This window comes from Leptosomus discolor, chromosome 12, assembly GCF_034619465.1.
Source record: "Leptosomus discolor isolate bLepDis1 chromosome 12, bLepDis1.hap2, whole genome shotgun sequence".
Lineage (NCBI taxonomy): Eukaryota > Metazoa > Chordata > Aves > Leptosomiformes > Leptosomidae > Leptosomus > Leptosomus discolor.
Window position 1 is genome coordinate 14,604,869 of NC_141402.1, and position 27,154 is coordinate 14,632,022.

Sequence of the window (27,154 nt, forward strand, 5' to 3'; positions counted from 1 at the left end):
TTATTTAATGTCTATAGCATGTTTAAATCAGATAATTAGATTACAAATCAGTCTTTGCCACTGGCCAAAAACTGATATGGGCATTCTGAGCCTCAAAATCAGGTACATCAGAATCAAGACCTCTTCAAAAAATGATTGGCTTATACATGAATTTGGGATACAGTGCCAGATTATCAAAGGTGTGCAGTTCAGGAAAGTTGTATTTACTTTTCTTAACCCATCTATATCTAAATTTTAGATGGGAAACCATTAAGTCAGGAGAGGTATGATTTGTAGAATAGTATAGTAGAGTTTTATTTTGTAAACAAGCCTAGGAAGGGTAAGAAAAAGAACAAAAGGACAGTGATATCACGTTGGCTTGCATATGATGGTCACAAGCACATTCCACTTCCACTGTATCCCTGAGTTAAGCCTGTCCAGCTCTGTGGAAACCTCTGTGGCTGAAAGCAGGTTTGAATGGGTAGATGTGAATCCTTGTAACACGCACCACAAAGCTACTCCTGCATGGAACATTCCTGTCCTCTTCAGTACTCTCCAATTCTAATACATTTTAGTGAGCTGGGATGTTGCCCTAAAGACTCATCCTCTAGGCTGTATGGAAGGGCTGGCAACAAGCAGAAAGCTTTTTTAAAATGTTTGTTTCCTCCAGTTTTGGCACCTACTCAGAGCCCATCCAGACCCTCCTTTTCCGCTACAAGAGGACAGACGGCAATCTGTGAGTCGGCAGCCTTCATTCACGTACTCAGAGTGGACAGAGGATAAAAATGAGGATGACTTCCTAGATTTGGATCCTGTACCAGAGACTCCGGTCTTTGACTGCGTAATGGACATTAAAGCGGAGACAGATCCAGCTACTCTAACGGTTAAATCTGTGGGCTTGCAAGAAAGGTAGGGTAGATGTGACTAATATGGGAAAGTCTGGTCCCAGTTTTTGTGGATTTAGGAGTTCTGTGCCTAGTAGGAAGCTTTATTGCCTTCATGAATCTAACTTTAAAGTGTGGTTTTAAAGCCAAGCACTTGCTTTATTTCCTGTCTCTTTTCAAGTCCAGCCATAAATATAAAAATACTAGCCAAAAAACCCGTAGAGTTTCTAGACAGCCGTCAACAAGTGTTATTCAAAATCATGATTTCTTTCCTTTGAAATATCCATGTGTTTGATCAGTCTCTTGCCATGCCCCAAGATGGCAACTGCGTAGTATGAAAACCACTATAGGGAGGTGAAAGTTGTACTCTGAAAGAAGTGGATCTTGTTAATTTTTTTCTGTCACTGATGCTGGAGGTTTCGTCTTGTCTCCAAAAGCAAACCATAGGACAAGTGGTAGTCTGCAATAACTCTCATATAAATGGGTTAGTCCAAAAGTGAATTAATTAATTTGAAATGAACCCCGTAAGGAAACTTCGGAGTGAGCTGATGTTCACCGCTTGAATCATCAGGGCAACGGACCTTCTCAGAGAAAGATTCACAACTGGGAAAAGGCAGCTTCAAGATGAAATGAGGATCTTTCTCTGTTTTGTGTTCTTTCAGTTGTCTTAGTGAAATAGAACTTAATGATAGAAATCCTGTGAAGAAATTTGGCAGAAATAATGAAGTTATGAATAAGAATGAGGTTACTGAAGGACCCAGCATAGCAAAGTATCACCTTTCTTTATTTCTAGGTTTTCAAGCTTAATTTGAGTGCTAATAAGTCTCATATCTAAAACTTTAAAAAAGGGCCGAACTTGAATTTTTAAAAGTATGATGCTGAGCTTCCAGAGCCCCACATGACACAGTAAAAGGCAATGTTACAGAAGAGGCTTTTAATTTGCACTCTGGGAGCTTAGAATGTTTTGTCTCACTTTATTCTTGGTTACAATATTTGTCCTAAAATGCCCTACCTCTTATTGTTATGTTCTACTTTAAATATGAGATTGCAGTAACCGCTGAGACTTGTCCCTGAACCTGCTGCCATCAGTGAGTTTTGCCATTGATTTTCACTATGGGCAAGATTGAGCTTGAAATGCATCGGTGCTTTTCACTATCCCTGATTTCATTCAGTCTCTCTCATTTTAAACATGCTGATGTTTCTTCTCAGATGACCACTAGCCTGCAGGGAAGATACTTACTTTTTCAAGAGATTTGGGAAATATCAGTTGGGGAATATTGAGTGGTTCAAGTAATGAATTACAATTAAAAAACAGTTAAAGCAGTAGACATGGAAAAAGAAAGCAATTGCTTGAAGTTCTCACACTAGGTGGAATGTGTACACTTAAGATGTAAAATAGACTTGTGTTCAACATACATGTGTGCTTGAGAAGCCAGACATCATTTCAGGTTTGACCTGTGCTCTGACAGATTTCATTTACGTCAAGCATTGGTCACTTTTCCTTTGTTTGGTGTTATGTTGAATTACCTACTTATCCCTCTCTTGCTTCTCCATCTTCCCTCTCATTCTTTAACCACCTACGCCATTAGAAGGGTAGTCACTAGCTAAGTTCAGACAGCACTGAATGTTACTCTTAAGAAACAATCTGATTTCCTCTTGCTGAAGAACTGTTAATATCTTCATGTATGTAGCCTCTTCTACCTTAAAAGAACCAAAACCATTTGTTATCAAATGCAGTTGTTTCTGGGGACAAATGTAGTAGCTATTTAACAGCACACAGGAGAGTAGGGTCAAAATCTTCTGAAAGGTGCACTAAAGATTCGATGTCTACCACTAGTGGTCATGTTTCATCCAAAATCATTTCCCCATGACTATGAGTCATAGCAGGGGGCTGACTGCACATTCTTTTGGAGAAACTCTTGAATCTAGAAAAGGGCTGTGATCCAAGTAGCAACTTCTACTGTCTTCTCTGTGAGCTGGCCATGCCTGCATGTTTACATGTTTTTTTCAACAGCTCCTGCAAACACCTCCTAACTAGATTCTGCCAGTTGAGAGTCATCAAAAATAGGTTTACTGTATGTGTGCGTAGGACATTACACCTAGTAATCATCATATTGTGTGATTTTATTATTTTCTTAAAGATATTTAAATATAAGTTACTGATGGCATTTGAATCTTACCTTTTTCTATGACATGAGAGCTTGATAGAAGGTTAGTAATGCTCTAAAACTGCATTCAATAAACAGTGCAGGCATTTCGAATTTTCATTTTGTTGTGTGGCTAACTTACAGTAAAGCCGCTAAAAATTCTGCATGCAACAGCATCTCTGTTTTTAACGTAACTGTTCAAATGTTGGGACCTTCATTTTACCCTTCTCAAACAGAAAAATTATTCCCTGTATTGGTTGGCTTGTCATGTCTTTATTGATGGTGAACTGATAATGTTTATCCCAAGGTCTTATCCCACTAATGTTGTCTGTGCTACTAATAAATGGCCATTCTGTAGGATCTGGGACCTATTTTCACCTATGGAGTCTAAAATGTCAGTCCATATTTAGACATCCAAAACCACGGTGTGATTTACACAAGTATGAGAAATTTCCTGCAGTTGCCTGCTCAGCACATTTGACAAGCGGGTTGCTTCTATTTAGGTGGCAAAGTATATAGTTACCTCACTGCAAACAACACTTCAAAAGTGTTGGCCTTGATATTTCAGTGTACAAAATCATCTTCAGGTCTTATCTACACAAGAAGCATCACCCATTTTTCACAGTTAGTGACCAAAATGTACAGAGCAGAACCAGCTGGGTGCTTTTCTAAAGTTGCTGTTTACCTGTCGTTAGGACTGTGTCCATTGCTGACCATGGTGGGTCAGGGTGTTCTGTTGTAAGCAAACTTTGATTGCTCTGTTTTGCAGGAGAGGTTCAAATGTTTCACTCACACTGGATATGTGTACCCCAGGCTGTTCCGAGCAAGGATTTGGCTATGTCATGTCACCACGGGAACAGTCAGCCCGAGAATACCTCCAGACAGCATCAAACGTCCTTACTGAAGAGGAACTGCACAAGAAAGCCCTGGATCCTTTCATACTCCAGGCAGAGTTCTTCGTGAGTATCCGATCTCTCTATTCTGGGAGCATCAGAGAAACGGGATGTTGCCTCTTTTTTATGAACCTTGCTGTTATTTTCTGGGAGTGTAAAGTTAGTACATACATATATTTCTACCAGTAAAGCATTTAATGCAATTCCCAAATTCATCATCCCTTGAAATGACAGTGTCTGAAAGCTTTTAGTGATATTGTCGCTTAAAAAACTAGAGTATTGGTACTGGCAACAAAAAAACAACCTGTTTGTTTGTTTGTTTTCACAAGTCTTTTTTTTTTTTTTTTTCTGTTACCATGTTACTTTTTAACAACAAAAAAAAAAAAAAGTTTTTGGTAGAGTACAGAAGAAAAGCCAAGTTTGCTATAGGCATAACTTCTTGAAATGTGCCTGGAGTTGCCTTAGGGATGAAATTAGTCCAAGTGCATGTTCTTTGCTGTTGAATGCTTTGCAAGGAGCTACATTCCAAGCCTGAATATTCGCCAGTTAACCAAAGCACAGGATGGCTATGTCACTCAGCAGGAGTCATAGAAAGTATGTCTTACAGGGTTTTTTTCTGCACAAAAATTATTTGCTAGTTGTAAGCTGCTCTGTGAGTTGCTTTTAGGATTCTGAAGTATGTTTCCTTAGCTTGCTGTATCTACTGTTGCTTTGGGAGAAAGAATTCTTGGCCTTGTTTTCAGAAAAAATACATGTACACAGATGAAGCAAGCAGTGGAAAATTGGCTTTCTAAATAGTTTAAGATGAAGGCCGGATACATTTCAGTGTAGTGTGTACACTGGCTTTTTTGGTCTTTGCATCTGTGAGTCTCCTCCTTAATTACTTGAGCGCCAATGTGACAGGCGTTGTGATTTTAATTATACCGGAAAAAAAAAAAAAAACATGCAAAATGCTGCAGTGGCTCAGAGTATTATGTCTGTTAGGCAGGGTTGTAAATTCCTGCACAATGTGGCAGGTAACTGGGCCACAGTCTTTGCATGCTGGAGTGTTTCAGAACGCGTGATCAAGAGCTACTGAAGTTAATACTGCCAAGTCAAATACTTTCTTAAGCGTGGAATCTCAGCAGAGCAGGAGGAAGATGATGTTTTGCAATATAATATTCAACCCATCCTCTTTGTGACCTGTAAGGGTCTGAAAGGGCAGGAGTAACACTTCAATTATCACTTGCTGTTCTCCCTCCTTGTGCAATTTCAGAGGTTTTTTCACATTACAAGCACAGGGTGAGATGGGATAGTCTGGACTTCAGTTTTAAAACAGACTGCCAGATATGTGGTCCTTAATTCACTTACTGCTATACAAGTTGAATAAAAGCAGCTTTTCTGTAGGCAAGCCAGATTCTTTTAAAGTAAAGCATCTATTGCTGTACTAGGGAGGAAACGTTCGCTTAGGGAAGAAGTGTTCACTTTGTGAGTGTCTGAATTGACTGCTGAACAAGTCCACATGCAGTTTCATCAGCCTCTGAGGTGCGCTGTAGCTTTCAAGCAAAGAAAATAGTAACGTTAGAAGTAGGAAAAAATATGCTTCATTTCTTGGAGAGATTTTGAATTAGTTTTCCTGGTGTTCAGAAAATCATTCAACACCCAAACTATCCCAAGCTGTTTTCATTCTTTAATGAAAACTAAAAAAGCATAGATAAAAATGCTATGTAATCAAAATGACATTTCTGTAATTAAAAATTGTAAACTAGTTAATTTTTTGTGGGACGGTTATCACCAGCTGGTTCTGCATCATGTATTTTCAGCCTGTCTAACCTACCTGGTTTTCAAAGTCAGGATCCACACAAAGCAAGCAGCTGTGTTTTCGTTTGGGATGAAAAGTCAGAGGGGATGTCACTGGCAGGGCTGAGTCCTGAAATTCTTACGAAATTTAGAGTTTTTACTCAGGAAGAGGTCCTGTTGATTTCACCAAGAATTTGCTTGAGTAGTGGATGCTTAAGTCCCAGAAGCAGACCATGGAGACTGGTTCAAGAAGAGTTTTGGGTGACTAAATACCAAGCAACAATTGAGGAGAACATGAAGGTTTATTTTCCATGCAGTTCCCCAGATTGATAGGAAACTACTTCAGCAAAATATTTTTATCATTAATTGTCTCTCATTAAGCCAAACAGTCCAGTCAGTGCTGTGTAAGAGACAGAATGCAGATAGTCAGTCTTCTGAAGCTTCAGAATGCAACATAGTCCATAGCTCTGCTCATCTTAATTTCTTCCCAGAGTGAGGCTTGTCTTACTCAACCCTGACTCCTGTTACTAGTATGTCGAATACTGGCCTCTTGGATCCAGTGAGCACCAGCTGGGATGACCAGCTCTGCTCCCAAGCTCCCATGAGCCCTTTCTCTGCTGAGGCTGGTTAACACATCCTGCCCCTCATCACGTGCCTCCTGACTCCACTTGGTGGAAGGTTCCTGGTTGTTCCTGCCTAGCATTGGCCACTTACTTGCAGGAGATTAGAAGTGGAGAATAAGCAGCCCTTCCATCTGTGTGTGTTCTTCGGGTCAGCAGTGCAGAGAGCAGGGAATCCCTGAACACCTGTTTGCTGTCCTTGCCCATGGAGCTTCAAAATGTGGTGAGCGAGAAGAGTGACGCTCCCCCAGCTCCGTAGAGTCAGGTCAGTACACCAACCTGTCATAATGTGTGTCATAATTTGTTGCTGGTGAGAGTCACTAGCAAATTATTTCCTTCCACCCTCAGAGAGGAAGGAGGAGTGTGAGTCAGAAAGGATGGTGTCTGAGGTCCATCGCTTTTGGAGCACAGTATCTTATGTACCACCTTTTGCTTAGTTCTGTGCCTACACTTGCAATTCAGTTCTAATAATATTAGGAGCTAACATAATGCCATTGCGCATATTACTCAATGAATTAGTCACTATGAGCATTTTCATACTAAGGATTTCAGAAAAGAAAGCCAGTGACAGTGAAAGGAAACATCAATCATATTTCGGTGGTAATTGCTAGAAGTACGGTACCATAGTCTCCATTGATTTCATCACTTTGCCTCCCTCACAGGCAGGACATAATGGGCTTGGGTTTCTTATTCCTCTTGTGAATCTAATAATATACCTGCTGTGTTTTGTTTGTTTGTTTTTTTTAACAGGAAATTCCAATGAACTTTGTTGATCCAAAGGAGTATGATATTCCAGGCTTAGTACGTAAGAATCGCTACAAAACAATTCTCCCAAGTAAGTTCCTGGTTTTTAAGTCACTGAGGCAGGGTGGTTTATTCCACATGCTGAAGTCTTTACACTTTCCTTCTCAGAATGCATGAAGTGTGCTGTCACTACAGTGTATTGTCCAAAGACCATGTTTATGAAGCAGCAACATGGCTTTGAAGCATAAATGAGATTTTGAAAGAGGTACAGAGCATGAAGAACCTAAGATTCACTGAACATCAGCAGCACTTACAAATTTAAGTCATTAGAATTGCAGCATTGGTTGCTGCTTAAAAATTCTACCGAAGAACTTCGTGGGTTTATTCAGATGTTACTTAGTGGTTTCTTCGATTAAACTCCTTTAGAAGGACTAAATTCTGGCGATGTTATTTTCCTGACTGATGTTTTTCTCAGAATCATGCCTCAAATGCAAACTGAGAATAGTGGGAACTGGTCTGATGGCATCATGTTTTTTATCAGCCTCATTGAATCCTTTTCTCAAGAGTAACATCTAGATGGACTTTGTAAAGTTCTACGTAGCTGTGTTGTTTTTACACCACTTTAAGTTATGCAACACGTTTCAGTTAAGTTTAGCAAGTTCCTCTAAAGTGCCAGGCATAGTATCAACACAAAATGGCCAACAAAGAAACTGTGGAAAAAATAGCTGACATGTCATTTGGTTTCTTAGAGATGCAGACTACTACTGCTTTTTTTAAAGGTGTGGTGTCTTCTTGAACCTGGCCTGAGTGCTGGTTTTGTCCTGGGAGAAATGTTTTCTTTAAGAATAGGATTTGGTTTTGCTTAAATGCCTCTCTAATTGAAAATTTGGAATTCATACTGCAAACTCTTATAGTAAAGTCTCGTGATGAGTTTGTTTGGGTTTTTTTTTTTTTTAAAGGAGGAGTTGTTCCTGTTTATATATTTCTAAGAGATACGATTCAGCTTTGGCCACACTTTCGGCAAAACAGTGCACATTCTTGTATCAACAATACGTTAACAGGCTTCTCTTACATGAAATAAGGTTGAAACTGTGCATAAACATACTACCTTAATAATGTAAATATTACGTTAACAGAAAAATCACAAGCCAAGTATTATAATCTAAAGCAAAAGCATATTCTGAATGATGTTTTAATATTTGTGGATACAGCAATAAAAAAAGTCCACAGTGAAAAGTAATTCAAATTCTACTGCAGCTGAAGAATACTAAAAGAAGCCTGTGCTTCAAAGTCTGTAGCACCTGTTGATAGAGCTCTTCAGATCCATGTTAGTTGTACCTAAAGACCCACCATGAGATGGACAACATAGTATTACTGTTATTAGTAGGGAAAAATCATGTAAGCGTTACTCAAACTTCAGCAGACTCCATGGATGACTGCATAAAACCAGGCAAAGGGACTTCATGCAAGGGGTGACATTTGAATAAATGTCCGGCAACCAATGTCACCTTTTTAACAGTGTGGTGTGTTTCAGGCTATCGGAATTACTAATTAAAAAGCAGATTTTTATCTCTTGTCTCACCATCTCCCCAACACTAGAGACATGAGCGAAGCTGAGCAGGAGGGAACTGTATTACAGAGAAACTTGCTGGTTTCGGTGCTTCTGTGCTATAAAACCATATCTTTGTTAGTATCTTTGCCTTGTGGATTGTGATTATATTATCACATAACAGATAACATGAATCTCTTCTGAGGACTGTTTCATGCAGGGTCTGTTTGCAGTGCTGTAGAAATTACTGTGTGCTTAGTTCTTTGTGCTTAACCCAATATTTTTGCGTATTTTTCATTTTGTTCTGGTTTCTAAGCAGGCTGGAATTTTTTTTTAATGAAGGAGTCGTCTGTGCTTTGGTTTTAATATTCTCCTGGTGGTATATGCTGTTGCTGTTTGCTGAGGCCTCTGTCAGGAGGATGTTTCTTGTCAGTGATAACAAACTGTGTAGTACTGGTGAAAGTGCATGAACATTGGCCTGTGTCAGCTCACATTAAAATCAGTGGAACAGCTCCCATTGACTTTGGTAGGAACTGGACTGAACTTCGTAGGTGGAATAGTGTTTTCATTGTCATCTTATTAAAACAAGAATAATGCTTCATAAACAGCCCCAATGAGGAAGACTCAAGTGCTGAAGAGGCTTATGCCAAGTAGAAGGAAATGTTAATATTCTTTAGTTTCTCTTTAACCTTATATTTGTTAATAGCACATTTTGCAAGATGAAGCAGGGAGTGAGTTGTTGTCATCTGGCTTGCCTGTGTGCAAGAAAGGTGTGTTTGGAAGAAAAGCTCTTTGCTGTCATTTCACAAACAATATTCTAGTGTCTTACAAGCCAGAATGTGTCTGTTGACCTAACAAATGGATAAATAATTTCCTGGAGCAAAAAACTGCTTTTCCAGAGTCACTCTGGGACACTGACACTGCAACAGGAACTATTAAGCAGGTTTCAGAGAGTGGATGAAACTATCAGAAGAAGGCAAATTACCCCAACCATCCTTTCCCTTTTTTATGGTAGCATTTTTCACATGGGAGCTTTCTGAGGCCACTCACATCTGTTGCAATGGCCATGAATGCATGTAAATGTTTTGCTCTACAAAATAATCATGTGTGTGTCTTTTTGTCCTCTGAGCAACTGATAAGCTATTACTTACGTCTTTACACCTTTCAGATCCTCACAGCAGAGTGTGCCTTACCTCAGCTGATCAGGATGACCCCCTCAGCTCTTACATCAACGCTAACTACATCAGGGTAAGAGCTCAATAATCCAATGCATCTGCCTAGCCTCTATCAGCCACTGTTAATGTAAACAGAATTGCAACATCCAGTGGCTTTTAAAGGCATCCTAGCTGAACCGATTCCTCTTCTCTCCTGCTTACACTAACTGAAAACCAAATCTGAAAGTGCAACTGTACAGGTTCAGTCCAGACAAAAACACACTTCTGCACTTCTTGGTGCAAATTGCTTGTCAGCTGGCCTGACCAAGGCACGGGATAATAAGCCTGAATAAGGCTCTTGACCTAGCCAGAGTCACCTCAAGGCTGTTGGACAGTCGTTGCTGGAATTGTGTGAGTCCATATTGTGCCTTTGCTCCATGTACACATGTGCAGGAGAGAGATAGAGAGGGGAAGAACTGGTGCTGGGGAGTCACCATCTCGAACAGTGGTAGCTCCCTGTTTTTAAAGAGTGAACCTTCAAGGTTGTGGTGGACATTGCTGTTAAAACTGATCTCTTCTTGTTTTATTGGCAGGGCTATGGAGGAGAGGAAAAGGTATATATTGCTACTCAGGGACCGATAGTTAATACTGTCAGTGATTTCTGGAGAATGGTGTGGCAGGAGCGTTCTCCCATCATTGTCATGATTACCAATATAGAAGAGATGAATGAGGTAATGGTGTTACATATAGTCTGTGTCTTTATCTATAGTCTACCAGATATTTTCAGCCTAGCTGTTAAGCCAGCGAACAGAAGTTAGTTCAGTGGCCTGAGCAATCAGAGCTGGCATTAAATTCTTCAGGCTCAGAGAACACGTGGGCTTCTTCAGCTTACTGTAATTCTTGGTTTGCTGTCTGACTTAGCCTACTGCTGGTTTTGCCATTTTTCCTCTCCCAGCTGACCTGAAACCTCTCCAAACCCTATTTGCAGACACTCTTTCAAGTTGTCTCTAAAGAAATAAAAAACAACAGTACTCATAAATACTAAGGTTAAATATCTTTACTCAATAGAGTTGGTGCTGCTTTATCTTGCATTTATTATGGTTCAATGTCTATATCCACATGTTGTTGAGGCTGTCCCTGACTTGTGAATGATGCTAGATACAATAATCAACAACTAGAGCTGACTTGGATATAGAGGACCTTTTCCTGAATGTGTCTAGGAAATGCTTCTGAAATACTGAAATTTAAAATGCTGGCATTTTCTGTTCACCACCTACTTCCAGAAATTAAACTGTCAAGCTAATCCACCTAACACGATTCTTGTTTGTGTTTAAAATACTGCTGCCCTCCAGCTGTTCATTTCATACCTGCTGAAATATTTGCCCCATAGCAGAGCTGCAAGTCGCATGTGCCTGGGCTTCAGTCCGCAGGCAGGTAGCTGAGCTTACCTCTGCCTTTTTTGGCAGTGTAAGATGTGAGAAAGTGGTCTGGGCCTGTGTTGGGCTCTGCGTCCTCCCTCAACACTGGCAACGAGGTGTAGTGGAGAGGTCCAAATGGTGTTTCTTAAGCTGTGGCAGCAGTATTTGTCAAAGCTTGTCCCTAAGAGCCCGTTAGTAATTTAGGTGAGAGAGTTTCCTTTGGAGAAGAGGCTTTAGGTACTTAGAAGCCCAAGAATATGGGCATACCTCTGTCATACGCACAGAGTTATGATGGCTTAACTGGAAGCTTAGTGCTTGTAATTATGCATGTGCACAAACCTTTAGGTTTCCCCAGTTGTGAAGTAAATAAATTTAACCTTGAACTTCAGTGAAAAAATACATTAATAAGGCAGAAATATCATGCTTTGGAAGTTAGAAAAGGTCAGTTATTACAGCTGGCTGCTTGGACACGTACTGTCAAGGCATTGCTGATGCAAAATACAGGATGTTGCTGATCTAAATGTTTTGTTTGCACTGACTTTTTAAACTCACATCTGCCTCTATCTGAGAGGCAGCACTGAAGTAATAACGTGTTCGTTGATCAGAGTGTGCCGGTTTATGGCAAATAAGATACTAAAATGTCATGACATAGTGTACCAGAAACATTTAAGGACTTTGAGGTTTAAAGAAGAAGATGCAGAGGAAATATTGGTCCTGAATGATGTATCTGGTGATAAATTCTTCCACTGTAGTTTTCATAGCAAGATTGTATAACAGGAATGTAAAATAACCTTTACCTCTGAGTTTCCTCTTGTCCACACCAACCAAGTATTTCACCTATCATATCAGTCTTGGGAAGCAATGCACTACAGTGCTGGTGCACTATATAACTGGAGCTTGCTACAGCCTATATATCATAACAGAGCTGCCGAGTCTTTTCTGATACCTTTTGTGTCAAAAATTAAATGGTGTCAGGAATCTCAGCCATAAATATAGGGTAAGTCTTTTCATGTAAATGTCTTCTATATTCATTCCCTTTCTTCCATAACACATGTATTAATGTATGAATAACAGGACTCAGAAGTACATAGATTCAAAACCGAAACCTTTGTTCGGCAATGATGCTAGTAACAGAGGCTTTGTGTTCCTCCTCGGTGCAATGACTTTGCTAATGTGAGTATTAAAAGCTCTGTATCTCAGCCCTCTGTCATATCTAATCTGAACTGACAGACAGCCCACAGAAATGAGTGGGCAATCTTACTCCACTCCTTTAAGCAGAGCAACGTCTGTGCTATTGATAGCTGCTAGTGCTCTTGACAATTTTTACAATGGATTCTGCAGTAGAGGAAGAAAAAACACAATCTGCGTAAATAATTTTACAGAGGCACAGTGGGCCACGCTCCCGGTGGGTTATTAACTGATGCACTGTGCAGGTGGGACAACACTGATTCTCCCACACAAAAATTTTGAGTCAGTAACTTTGCAAGATACTTTTCTGGTTTTAGTCTTTCTCCTGAAGCTAAATTATTTTTGGTGGGGGAAAGCAAAATTAGTTAACTTGCTTTCTTCAAGATTGTGTACAGCTATGTAAAAGAGAGAGCTTACAAGCATCATCTTTATCTGGGTTTGTCCAATAGCAGATTCTTATTCTCCTGTGATAATGAGGTTGCTCCTTCCGTTGTCACAAGGGAGCCTTTTTCTCAGACCCAGCCTTGTTCATGTCATTCCTTGTCCATGAACTGGTTCATGCACCATGTTGAAGTGCCTCTTTCTTCCATTGCATGTTGATTAGTTTAAAGAGAAACCACATACCAAAAATCACAGGTTTTTTCAGTCCTCCTTCCAGGGCAGGAGTGCTTACAAATTCTCACCCTCTCATCTCTAGTGTATCGATACCACAATGTAGATTTGTAAATAGACAGTAGTTTCTGCTTCTCTAATTGTCAGGTTGTGCTGGCTGCATCTCTGACTTTTTTGGCAAAATCAAATGTAGTTGTCTAATAGCTCTCACAGATATTGCTTCCTTTTAGTTCCTTAGCTTTGAAAGACTCTTAGTGTCCATTTAAAGTGGATTTTGGTACATAATCTAATTCCCAAAGCATCCCTGTCATGTTCTTTCCTCCAAAAACGTATGCAAATGATCATCTTATATTCAGGGAGCATTGACCCTTTATAAAAAATAAAAAAGGTGTATTTTGTGTTTCCATGTCAGTGTGTACACACCACAGAAATATTGGTAACTAGTGTATATTATACTAATCATTGTTATCTTTAAGAAAAGGATGAATCTAGAAACACAAGCACATTGCCACTGGCCTTTCTAATGAACCTTCAAAGTGCACGAGTTGCATAAAGATAAATAAGGATGTGTGTATTTAAAAACATTGGTTAGTCATTACTTGATTTGTGCATTTTTAATCACGCAATCAGGCTATTATGAATGCAGCAAAAATCACCTGAAATGTGGTCCCTGTTTAGAAAGTGAAAACTTGTACTTATTATAGAAGCAAGGTTTATTCATATTCATCTATGCATGTGCTATATCCAATTTCAGAGGAGTAAAAATGAACCTCCTTTGATATCTGCTTAACTAAATTTATTTTATATTGCACGCAGAAATGCACAGAATATTGGCCAGAGGAACAGGTCACCTATGAAGGAATAGAAATCACAGTTAACCAAGTCATACAAGCAGACGATTATCGTTTAAGGCTCATCACCCTTAAGGTAAATCATTCCAATGTACTTACAGTAGTTTAGCTGTCTAAGCCCTTAAATGGAGATGTTCGTGGAGAGTTGCATAGAAATCTGCACAGCGTTCTGCTGTACAAATACTGCTTTTCAGTACTGAGGTCGTTACAGCTTTGCCCAGCTCACCGACATACAACGAGTACAGTATAACAAGCAATCGGAGATTTAGCCTGCGTACGTATAATCTGAAAGCTACCAGGCCAATCGTAGTAGTACGGGGTTCGCTCGGTGGAAGAAACCAGTGACTCGTTCTGTGCCTGTGTCCTCTGTGTTCACTGGTCATTTCGAGTGACCTGTTAGCTCACGGATAGCTTCTTACCAGCCTTTGCAGGTCATACTACAGCCAGCACTTGTGGAATAACCTGCAAAGCTTGGTGGTGATGTTCTGTAGAATTCAAAGGCTTGTTTATTCTTTGGGCCATGGGCTTAGGCAAAGGATTACTGATTACTAACGGGGAACTTTTACCTGCATGGCATCTTACATATTTTGTAGTATGAGGAGCCCCTCAGGAAATGTTTAGATTGTGCTTCTTGTCTTTTTATGATCATTATTAGGATGCTGCCAGACTGCTGGATACCCACCAGCTGTTTTTTACCAAAGATGGCTTGCGCTACTAACAAGAAGCGGGGGAGTTGAGAACTGAGCAAACAGCATTTTAATTTTGCTTACCTGTTTTCAGTTTCTCTCAGCAGTGGTACTACTGGTCTGCTTGGCACTTGTCAGTAGTGTGGTAGCACCGCTTCTGTTCACCATGATTGAACTCCCTTTAATAGGTACCGTGCTGATTTATTCTTTGAGCTATTTGGCTGACTTTACTTTGAAGGTGCCTTAAGGGATCATTCCACTCCAAGACACTAAAACTGTTTATGACCTTTAAAAAAACTTTCACCACAGCATTCTCCATGCTTACATTTCTAAACATCTGTATCTTTCCAACTAACTGTATATGTGGTTTTACATACTAGTAACCATTCTATAGTCTTGTGGATAGAGATCTTAAACACAGGTTTAATTTTCTAAGTACTTAGTCTAAAGTACCAGAGTCCTTTTTACAACTGTTTTCATTGCTAGGTTCTAGAAGCTCAAGCTACATGTTTTAATAAGAACAATCTATTTACATAAACTTCATACATCTTTCATCTACCAGATCTACCCCTGACCTCAGTATAACACCACAATTTCTTTCCAAGCTGAAAAACTCTCCATTTATCCAACCAGTTTCAAGTCTCTTCAGCCATATGCTAATAGGCAGAAAGCCAGCATCTGAAATCCCATGTCTGGATTGAGAGTGTGGAGAGTCTGTCACTCATGCTTTTGGCAAAGACAGCAAGGAGAAAATCACACTCCCTGGCGAGTGGGAAGTAAAGAATATTTACAAGTATGTTGCAGACTTACAGAGGTCTTAAATAAAACTTATCCCAAACAGTACAGTATCAAGAATAATATACAGATTAATTCTGCTGGAATGCTGATATCTAACAGAACTGGTCGCTTTTTCATTAGGATGACAAAACAGAACTTTCTCAATAAAAAAACCCTACACTGTCTGCCAGAAGAGTATTTCGTAATTGTTTTAAATTGTTAAATACAGCATTTTAATATTAGTGAATATTGAATTTTTTTCAGCTTTACATTAACGTTAGAGATTTGTGTTGAAATGTTCTTCTTTCCCTCTGTGTTTATGGAAAGAAATTTGATTATCTCCTTAGGGAAGGATCATTCAAATCCTTCTCAGGAAGGTAATAGCCAGTTCCATTTTCAGATGGGAATTGCAAGGGAGTGGCCTTTAATATCGATACAGCAGTAGCATATCCAAAAACCACTCTCACTTTAACAGGTGTTGCACAAAACAAAGAAACAGTCCTGAAGAGCTTATGTACAAGAATTCAAGCATAATAAGCCATACTCCCATCTTGCAAGTATGTTTCATGCTAATACTCATCCCTGCAGAATGTTTTCTTTCAACAGCAACCTCTCGGTGTTTTCCCAGGTTCTCTTGTCCCTGCTCAGTTATTCATCAGGTCAAGTTCTCTGTGTTAGAGAAGGAGCTTCAGAATCTAGAGCCAGATATCAATGTATCTTTTCTGTATATGTAACTGTGGATCCCACAGGGGAAAAAAAGCAAACAACCAGCAAACTGGAAGCCAGATTATTTGTCAAGGCTGCTGTATCCAGTGCATTCAGGCACTAGCAAATTAAAAAAGAACAGCTAGGGTAGCAGAGTACAGCAAAGTCGTAAGTAAAGACATACAGATACCACACATTTTTCCCAGTCGTAGCCAAGACAGACAAGTGCTTTCCTATCGCAAATGATACAAAAGCCTTCATTGGACATGCACATCTCTAAGGATGTAGTCCCTTCCCTACTCAAATGACTTGATCATTTTGATTATTTTCTTTAAGTTCCTCGCAGTTTGTTTTTCAGTTAAACAATGTGGGTTTTTTCAGTGCTAGTGGGGCAGTGTCTCCCCCTGCCCCCCTCCAGTGTGAGGAGGTGAGCTGCTGAGTTCTAGAGCTGAAATAGAGGTTCCATTTGTTAAGTTACTAGTGCCTAGAGCTGTACGTTTGCCATTTAATAGCAGTAGTAGAGTAGCAGCTCCGGACCATACGTATGTCAAATTACCTGGTAGTGAAAACTGGAGACGCCATGAATTGACTCTTGCTTTCCCTTAAACAGCAGTGGTCAGAAATAGATGATACCACCACCACCAATATAAGATTACTGTATGTGTTACAGGGTGGACTCTCATACTTGCCTTGGAATAGGAACAGGGTTTGGCAAGCCTTAGGAATTTAGAAATGCTCAGGCAATAGGGCAAGCCTTGTTTTCCTTTCTCAAAGGAACCTTCCAGTGCTTAGCCATGGATCCATGATCTCATTCTCAGCTACAGTGCACGTGATGGTAGAGTTCAAACCATCATTTAAATCTTGCTTCCTCTAGGTGTTCCCAAGTCCTCTCAGTCTCAAGGAAGCACCAATAGAGGGTACTTTGTTAAAGTCAAAGTAAAAGTACACAGTACATAGAAGTCGGGGTTCTCTAAGCAGAAGCACAAAACTGGTGACAGCATAGACAAAACTAAAGACAGCCAGAGTTCGTCATTAGAACTTTGGATGTTTTCTGTTTCTGTTCAATGAGTGACTTCATGTAGTGATTCATGTTTTTCTTCAGATGACTTTCCTCTTTCAACTTTTCTCTCAGTATTACCAGCAATGTTTTTATTATAATTTTTCACAACCCACTTAAGGATCCAGCATTCATAACTTGTGTGGCTCACACAGTCACACATTCAAGAGCAGCAGTGTATGTTCATGTTTCAGAGCAGTGTTGATCAGGTTGACTGTAGTGAGCTCAAGTACTATGCATGACACTTAGTTATGCTCTCTTAACCAGAATATCTTCTCACTAAGCTAAGAGCAAGCTCTGTGCTACAATAGTAAGACTTTCTTTTCCTGAACTCAGCTAGATGTACCCTTAAGGTACATTAAGCCTCAGTGAGCACTTTAAACCCAGTATTAGCTGCAAAAGCAAAGCAGTGAAGCCCGTCCTCCCTTTTTCCAGCTCTCCTGTTCCTACCCTTGTGCCGTCATCTCCCATGTGCCCGCACAAGTGTTTATGTGGCTGGGTGGTAAGCCAAAGGGAGAAACAGATCGATCCATCTGAAAGTTAATCCATCATGAGAAAGAAAAAAGATTTAACTAGATCACTTCCCTAATCTGGTTCACTGTGAAGCTATGCATAAGCTTTGTCAACCAAAGAGAAGGATGGAAAGTAGTACAACCACTGAGCACTTTTAACATCCAGCAACTGACAGTCATAGGGCCTTAGGAGTTCAGATGACAGATTTTTGTGCCTGGTTCTTTGGAAAGAGACAAATTTGTTCCTTTTTTCCTCCCCTCTTAAACTGAGCCAGCCATGTGTTTAAGGGAGGGTTGTGGAAGCTAACGCTTCTGTTCCCAGACCTTTTGAAGACATTTGCTTAGCCCTATGCCAGCTGGCTTCTGTAATGGCTGAAAGGGTAAGGCCGGTTCCCTGAGCTCCGTGTTACTATTTGGCACCTTTAGAAATCAGGCAGAAGGATGTCACTTTGAACACACAAAATCAGAAACACACAGTGCTGCTTGGCACTCAGAACAGGTAATGGCACATTTGCTATATTCACAGCCATGCTGAGAGAATTGGAATTTGTGTGTCTCAAAAAGCCCTGGACTGCAGCTAGATATAATTCCCACCTTCCATAGTGTCTCTGAATTTCTCACCATGTCTAAGAGAAGAGTAGAATTGACAGGAAACTGATATGAGTCTGTCTGTCAGAGGAGATAGAAAAATAAGCTCCCATCTCTCTCTTTCATCTATCTATCTATCTATCAGAGACAGAGATACGGCTCCTGGCTCTCTGTCTGTCAAATACATTATGAAAGCAATTATGTCACAAGCACAGCCCTGGCTTTGCTGAATGAATCTGTCAAGAGGGAACAGACTGCCTGGAGTGTTTTGCACACAGCTCTTGGCACTAAAAGAGCAGAATACTTGGCAGGGGGGGGATTTTTATTTTTTTTTTAAGGCAGTTTACTGAAGTGCAGGTGTGATATTTGAAATTCAGATTTCTGTGTTGTGTGGCTTGCCATTTGGATCTCCTGTAACATTTAGCACTGATTTACGTATCCCATTCTTAAAGGGAAGACCAAGTTTCAATATCAATTAACAACCAGAAGTTCTTTTAAAACTTTGTGGTATTTGTCTTAACTGGATTGCAGAAAGGAGAAGAAGTCAGAAACCTGAAACATTACTGGTACACGTCTTGGCCAGACCAGAAGACACCAGATCAAGCCCCCCCTCTGTTACAGCTGGTACTGGAAGTAGAAGAGGCCATGCAGAGTGCAGAAGAGAAGAATGCCCCAGTGATTGTTCACTGCAGGTAAATAAATGTTGTATCTGACTTCTAAGGGCTTTTTCACGTACAGTGGCATAGTGCAGATACCGTCATATTGGCCATTAGTCAGAGTTGGGAGATCTTGCCCAGCTGCTTCTGAAGTATGCTTGGAACTTCTAAAAGTTAATGACAATAATTTTCTATTACCAAGTGTTGAGTTCAGATACAGACTGAGCTGAATGAGAAACTGGTGGTGGCTCAGTTCCTTGTAAAAACAGTCTCATTTCATTTGCCTTACCAGTAATTTATGTCTTTAATGATCTTAAAAGGGCCAGGTTACCAAAGATTAACATACTATGAGTGAAACTGAGTAGGAAGACACATGTGAGCAGAAAAATGAGAACATTCAACTTTAAGCCTCAAAACTCTGTTTTGGAGATTCCTTCTTTGATTTTAAAAGATTCTCGTCGGGCCAAAGACAATAATTTAAGTATAATACGTAAAACAAATGAAAGCTGATTGCAGCAAGTACTAATCAACAGACAGGATGTGTATGCAATTGATAGTAAAACTGAAGTATCCATGAAAAGCCCCTGGCAAAGGTGAAGACTTCTTATATAGAAGACTCAAACTCTTTACAGTCATTTGAAGCCTGATGAGAAAATTCTAATTATCAATCACAGAGCAGAAAAAATACGTGGAGATAGATATTTCCCCTCTGTCTTCAGAAAGAAGTAGGGTGATGTACTTATCACTTGTAGACACGATGAAGTACATTCTTTTGCACTGCTAACTAGGGAGGATGTTAAGCACCAACTACTAACCATTATTAAATCAGCTATACTGGATGATTTTCACCCAGAGTGTTTTAAAAAACTGGTCCACAGACTCTAAACCATGCAAGTTTAGTATAGCTGAATTCTAGTCCTTGGAAAATTGGAGACGTTCCAGAGGTCTAAAAGCAAGTCCTGTTTTGCCAGTGTTTAGAAAGGTTAAATGTGGTTACTTGAAAATGACAAGTCAGTTCTCAAAACAATTATTCCAGGTAAATAATGGAAAGCCTGATAAGCAATGCCGTAATCTCGCCAGGGTACTCTTCCATAATTTCAATAAAGTACATTTGGACAAATTGATCTCTGTTTTTTTTGTAAGGAATCTTAATTAGTTTTGCATAACATTGTCTAGGAAATGGCAGGTGGTTGCTATCCAAAAGCCATAGTAAATGGGGTATTATCATACAATGGGAATGTTTTTAAAGAGACTCTTGGCATGAATGGTTGGTAACCTGGTGTCATCAAAGATCCACCTATAAGCTAATATGGAGTAATCGCTAGTAAAATGTTCGTATGATGCCACATGTCCAGTTTTTCTGCCTGTGTTTTAAAACAGATTTTGACAAATTGGGGAGAGTTCAGAGAAAAATAAGAAATGGTTGGTAAGAAGGTCCCCTTTGCCCTTGGAAATCTGTGACTCTCTAGAGCTCCTTGAAGTATTATGGTATTTACTGCAGGTAAAGATTCTGGTCACCATGTCACTCTTGCTTTGCATACTTGTTTTGTCCTCTTGTATGGTGTCATCCCCATGACACGGTAATAATTTGGGGGGAAATGGGCATTTTTATTTGAAATAACTACTAAGAGACATGGTGATAGGATTATAAAGTATTTCATGTGATAACTGTGGACCAGAGCCCTTTCAGATTATTCTCAGTTGCAGTCACTTTATCTGAAGAAGGAATTTAATACATTGCCTCTATTTGGGAGGTGTATATGCAGCAAGCTGTTAGCCAAGGCCTGAGTACTGTAGCTCCTTTGCCCTTTGTGGGAGATCCTCAGTAAAACGTAATCACTGTGGTTTTGGCCTTCAGTGATGTAAAATAGTGCACCTTTAAGAAAAGATAGATACAAATCTAATCATGAAGCTGTTAAAAGCAGCTTCATGTTAAAGGCAGGCTGGCAGTCCTGTTAGGGTCCTGTGGGTAATGCACCACTCTTGAGCAGTCTTGGAGGGATTATGACTTTGTCTCAGCCACTGAGACACCTGCAGCTTGTCCTGGGACGAGTGCTGTCTCAGTGCTGTTTGCTTTATTTGAAAATGGATGTTGTTCCCTCCCTCTGTGAAACATTCTGAGATCTAGGGATAGGGAACAGTATACAAGACCTCTGTACTGTAATCTATTTGGTTATGGCATCAGTTGGAAGACAACAAAGGGCCTTTTTTTTTTTTTTTTTTAACCATTGATGTACATCCATATGCAGCAAAGAGTCCTCTGAAATATTTGAAGTCTTGATGAACAAACTAGATATAGTAAAGAAAAAAGAAGTCAGGACATGAGGTACAGAGAGCTTCAGGGTCAAAAATTTTTAAGTCAGGTAGATATTTCCATCACAATTGTTTGAAGATGAGTTCATAGTGAGTAAGACCATCCCCCAAACTGCTATTGAATTGCCTTGATCATTCTGCAACAGAAGTTGAAGTGATTTCAATGTAGCTATTTCCCCAACAAGCGTAAACTCAGAGAAAAAAACCTGTCTATACAGTCAAAGAAACAGTATTAGGACTTTGCAAGCAGCAGCTGACTGCGAACTCTGTTGTCGCTTGTACGTTTGTTGCCAGTGTTTTTGTATTACGACTTCAGTGCAATTTTAATGGAAGCAGGATTTCTTGCAGTCGTGTCAAGTAATTATTCCTGAGTATGCTCGCTTAATTATTTAACGCATAAGAAGGGCTGTCAGCTTTTGCTGCTAGTTTTTTATTAGGTGATAAGAAGAATTCACAGCTTTGATAGCACTTTGCCTTTGAGAATAAAATCAATTCTGGTCATTAAGCAAGGACTGAATCAGATACAAAGGTGTTCAGGAAAGACAAAGAAATCTCTTCAATGGTGAATTTGTTGTATCATGCGCTGATTCAGAGAATTACTAGGTTGTAGATCTGATCAGCAAATGGTTTCACACTTACCATGCTGCCGTTAGCTCTAATTATTTAAGCAAGGGTTTTTTTTCTATACCTGTGAATGAAAATAGCTTTCAAAGAAGCTATTAGAATTAAGAATCTCAAAGCAAGGGTTGTCTTCAACCCAAATCTAAATGAGAAATACTGTTTAACTGGTTATTTTCAATGGTTCAATGACATACCAGGTCAAACAATACCTAATAGTCCGTCTTTAGCACTGTATGTGCAATGTCCACCCTTTTGCTGTGAGTGGCTCACACTTAATTGCGATGTCCCATTGAAGTTAGTATTTTTTCCTAGTTATGGCTTTATATTTGCAAGCACCCACCTGGCAAAGGTTGAAGGGAGGAAAGGGATAATGGGGTTTGATTGCTGGTTTAATGGCGCTCATTTAACAAGAAAGTTTCAAAGCCATTCTAACGTCTCCGCTGCCTCTCTGTGCTTTTCCCTCCCTTAGTGCAGGCATCGGGAGGACTGGCTGCTTTATTGCAACTAGTGTCTGCTGTAAACAGCTGAAGAGCGAGGGCATAGTTGACATATTGCGAACAGCCTGCCAGTTACGGTTAGACAGGTAAGAAAGCCTGTTTCCTTTCCAGAAAAACAAAAAGAAAAATGGTAATCTTTCCCCTCAAATGGGAAGAGGGGAGGAAAAAAGGCAAATGGAGGCGAAGAGAGAACGTTTCTCAAAGGAAGTTGTCCTGTTCTAAGCAGTTCTGACTTGTAATCTTTGCCTATTTTATGGGCAGTAAACCTTAATGAACAGCCCTAAAATTAAGCTAGATCCACAGCTGGCAATCAAAATCTGCATAGCTGAACAGCCTAATGCAGCAAGGGATGACCTTTCACCAGCTGAGGAGTTGGCCCTGTGTTCATACAGAACCAAAGGCTCAAAGGTGGTACTGTACTTAAGTTCAGAGCCACAGATCAGGATTTTGTTCCCAGGAGGACTAAAGAAAACGGGCCACGCATACTTGGAGCTCTGAGCACTGGGAGGGCATGGATGCTTGGGACGTTGCATGGAGAGGGAGAGTATGTGCAGTCTGGAGTGTTTGCAGACATACGAAAGGAGCTGTGAAAATCTCCAGAAATTCAGTGGTTTCCAGTGAAGCAATTCTTAACACACCACCTTGAGTTTGATTATGAAGTAAACAGACTTGAATTTTGCACTAGAGATGTTATTTTTCCTCTCCCACTGGTTTCAAGTGCCATCAAAACATGTCTCAGTGCTCTCTCTAATGATAATGATAAATGTAGTCGGGGGAAGAGATGTCACGAAAAACATACCAAAGATTTTTCTGAGGGGAAAAAAAAAGAACCTGAACCCCACGCTGAACTTTATTTCAGAGGAGAAATTATGCTCAGTGGGAGGCAGAAGATGAAATGCTTGCTGCCCTGCTGAGGCTCTGATAGACAGGGACCTGCAGGGGCTTGGAGGTTTGGCTGTTTCAATGGATTTCAGGCCAGATAAGGAAAGGCTCCTTGAGTAAAAGAAAACCAGAATATGAATAGTGAGTGCTGATTATCCATGGCCCAGTGCAATATCTGACTGGAAGCGAGATTCAGGCTGGATATTAGGAAGAATTTCTTTATTGTAAGGGTTGTCAGGCATTGGAACAGGCTGCCCAGGGAGGTGGTGGAGTCACCATCCTTGGAGGTGTTTGAGAGACAGGTAGATGTTGTACTTAGGGACATGGTTTAGTGGTGTTGGTAGACCCAGCACAAAGGTTGGACTCAGTGATCTTGGAGGAATCTTCCAACTGAAACTGTTCTATGGTTCTGTGATCTTGTCTCTGTGACTAATGTTACACAGGAAGATAGCCATACAAATGAAGGTTGGAGACACCTACTTACAAATGTGCTTGATACAGAAGGCCAGTTAAAAATGCTAGCTTCACAGGGAGGGGGGAACTGACAGTCATTTGCAGAGGCTGAAGAAGGGAGATCACACTTGAAGGATGCCATGGAGGGAAAGGAAGGCTGCAGGGACCTCTGTAGCTGCCATGTACTAATTAGGAGTGGGGTGGGGTAGGAAAAAGCCATTTAAATGTCATGGAAGAAAATATTCAAGATGGAAAGCAGTCAAATCACCGTCCTTACTACAGAAGAGCATGGTTTCTTCAAGGACTGAAAAGCAGGGCTTGTAGTCTCTTGGAAGTCATGCTGCCACTCACTGTCATCTTAACTAAAACCCCACAAAAGCTCCAGGTGACTTCAAAAGTGGCATGAGAGGATGAGACAGTGTCCAAGCAACTATAGGAAGGAAGACTCTCTTTGTCTCCTCCTGTCTGGTGGTTACTGGCTAGAGAAAATAGGGTAGGTGGGAAGGAGTCACCAGAGACTTAAGGAATAACGGCTGGATGCAGGCCAGAGCAGACACATAAAGGAAGGCACCTCGCTGCTTCACAGCAGTAGAGGAGTTGACATTAGCTCTGACAACTGCCTTTGAGGTTGCTGTAGGGGTGAAGAGAGCAAATGTTTCTTTACTTAATTCCCTTAACAGATGTCTTGGAAAGATCCTATGCACTGGGCTTTGCACTACTGGCCAACAGTTGGTCCTGAAATAACCTAGTATGACTAAGGAGAGGAAGTGATCATTCCCGCATCCTTCCTACAGGGCTGAGGGACATTTGCTGTCCTTTCCCACAATGCAACTCAGATTTGAAAGGTTTCTGTGGCAAACAGGGGTGAAAACGTAATTTTTCTATTCTGTGTCAAAGCCTGGACAGCAAGGACAGGTCATGGTGTGCATGTGTGTGGGAAGGGGAGGAAGCCACCACATAGCAGGGAACCAAATAAAAAGGAAAATAATTTCCTGTGGTCTGAAACTCAATGGCCACCCTAGTGCTTCTGTTGCTGCAGCTTCAGGGTGCAACCTCACTGGTAATGGAATTGCATGGGGAGTAATTGCCAAAATGACTAACGTTCCTTCTGTGTCATGGACTGACATAAATATATTTCAATGCTGTGTGCAGCACAGAAGGACTCGGAAACAGATCAACTGTGAACTTGTATTAAGTGGAGCAGATGGGGAGGAGATGCTCAGCTAGGAAATAATTTCTTTAGAAACACAGTGTGTGTTTCCCACCTTTGCTTATCGATGAGAAGTTGGAGCACGGGTCCCTGCTCTTCCCTGCTCATTAAGTGTTATTTCAAGTAGCTGCTTAACAAAATAACTGCAAGAGGCTGGAGGAGGTTGCCTTGCCCACTCATCTACCCCTTACTGGTGTGGTTACTGTGTGACCCACAATTGTTAAGCTGGACCCCATAGAAGAGGGCAGTCCCCAAGGAGGGTGCTAGTAGTCTGCTATCCATTTGTCTCAGAGGAAGCCACTTTTCATTTCCTCTGGTGAAGGTTTCTGAGGGAATGCCCCACATACGCTCTTCCTCCGACTGACACAGTCTGGTTGACTCTGGCCACCCATGGGTTCCCATGTTCCTCGACCCCACTTGTCATTTCAGCCTCCTTTTGGCACTGCGATCCCGGGATCTGTGCACCAGCACCAGTGCTGGCACAGTTCTGCATGCATATGTGAATTTGAGCCATGGGGTTTAATTATTTTCATAATGTATTATCAAGAGATTGTATCACTGTTGAGCTACTCTTAGCAGAATTTTAAATGTTAGTAAAATCTGCTTAAAATGGACAACTTTATCCTTGGTTTTTTTTGTTCATTTCTGTCTCCTGCTGTAGTACTCATGTGTTGATTAATACGTTACTTGCAGAAATACGCAGGCCTAATGATACGTGGAAAAGCAAACTGTTTCTGCTCCTGCTTGCGTTTCCTTTCAGGTTTGCAGCTTTAAAGAGAACAGTCAAAGCTGAAATAAAAGCTGAACCAAAACAGATTTCTGTGCTGGGAGTCTTTTACTGGTCAAGGTGTGCATGGCAGTCAATTCAGTTAAAAATCTGAGTTATCTTTTGTTAAAGTTCCATTGTCTGTTCCAAAATCCTACTGTCCATCCCCTCGTTCCCTGGTGAACTTGTCAAAAGCACAACATGGGGTGGCACAGAGGAAGGAACCCTCATTTGGGAATGTGGAAGGTGTGTACTACAGCAGTTGTCTGGGCTGGCCTGACCCTCTATGGTCCTGACTTCAGTTTCTAGTGCAGCTGTGAAGTCTTGGATAAGCTACTTCCCCTCTTTATTCCCCCTGCTTCCATCTATCTGTCTAGAGCTTTGGGGCGGGGGTTGCTTTTCATGATGTTTAAAATGGTGCTTGGAGTATAGGTGCTCTGGTAATACGAATGTAAATGCAGATGGTGTTGCTTTACTGAATGAGGGCCTCTGCCAAGAAAAATGAAGGTAAAACCCATTCCTGTTCTGACTACCTTCGGTTCCTTGGTTAGCAGAGACCTTCAAAATGGAGCTCACAGTCAGACTGCAAGCTGGTTGCAATCAATGGGCACTTTTCACTCATTTTGGGAAGCTTTAGAATAGACCTTTCTTGTGTAACACAGGCTTCATGTTAGCTGTGCCATTTCCTCGTATGTTTGCATGTAATAAGGCTGCTGTTTCCCTCCCCTTTTTTCTTTCCTTTTCAGGGGAGGAATGATCCAGACTTGTGAACAGTACCAATTTGTCCATCATGTCATGAGCTTGTACGGAAAACAGCTTTCTAGAGCAGCAGAAGAATAAGTGCTCATGATAGTCCTAAAGGCTAAAACCGAGAGAACTTTTGACTGCATTCAGATGTATTTCAGATCTGATGAGACACACATGGTAAACTGGCTGTCTTAGCTGGAAAGAAAGATATATTATTTTACTTCAGTATTGCTTTTATGCTCTTGTTTGCATTGACAGTTAAGAACTGAGATACACCTTGTCTAAAAACATATGTGACAGGACATAATCTTCACCAAAAATGCTTATTTATACTGTAAATAAGAATAGTAGCTTCATTTGTTACAAAAGCAAGGAAAAAATTAGAAAAAAATCCACTGTCTTCAGTTTGCTATTTTTAAAAGATCATTGCTAATATATCCAAATACAGTGTGAAACTTTTTGAATTGTCATGCTGAAATGTGCTGTATGTTGGCTAAGCTTGAAAGTAACTTTTTGCCTCTTTCTGATTGTTTTTACATATAAAATTACCGAATACTGTGTATATCGTAAACCTTCTGAGCCTCCGCATTGAAAGATTCAAGTGGATTCACGTTGAAATGATGTTTCACACATCATGTTTGCTTGTTTTTCTAAAGCAGTCCACCACCAGTGTTATTAGAACTAAGGGGAAAAAAACTATTTCAATGGTGTGAGTCAAATTCTTACCTTCAATTCTTACCAGGAATGTATCCCAGTATCATGACAGCTGGGTGAATCTGAGGTGAATAGTAGAAGTTAATCTGAACATAAATTCTTCACGCTTTACCTGTTCTTTATCAATATTTCAGCATCTCAGTCTGCAACCA

At 40.4% G+C, this 27,154-nt stretch overlaps 1 protein-coding gene across 1 annotated transcript in view; it reads left to right on the forward strand.

Moving 5' to 3' along the window:
• Positions 1–26,381, forward strand: part of PTPN5 (protein tyrosine phosphatase non-receptor type 5) — an 81,144-nt gene extending 54,763 nt beyond the window's left edge. The window contains exons 7-15 of the mRNA XM_086472124.1: positions 650–888; positions 3,780–3,969; positions 7,053–7,137; positions 9,764–9,843; positions 10,343–10,480; positions 13,784–13,894; positions 18,675–18,835; positions 22,203–22,316; positions 26,288–26,381. Of these exons, the coding sequence (XP_086328250.1) occupies positions 650–888; positions 3,780–3,969; positions 7,053–7,137; positions 9,764–9,843; positions 10,343–10,480; positions 13,784–13,894; positions 18,675–18,835; positions 22,203–22,316; positions 26,288–26,381 (1,212 nt within the window). The remainder of the gene's footprint in view (positions 1–649; positions 889–3,779; positions 3,970–7,052; positions 7,138–9,763; positions 9,844–10,342; positions 10,481–13,783; positions 13,895–18,674; positions 18,836–22,202; positions 22,317–26,287) is intronic.
• Positions 26,382–27,154: the final 773 nt, after the last annotated feature.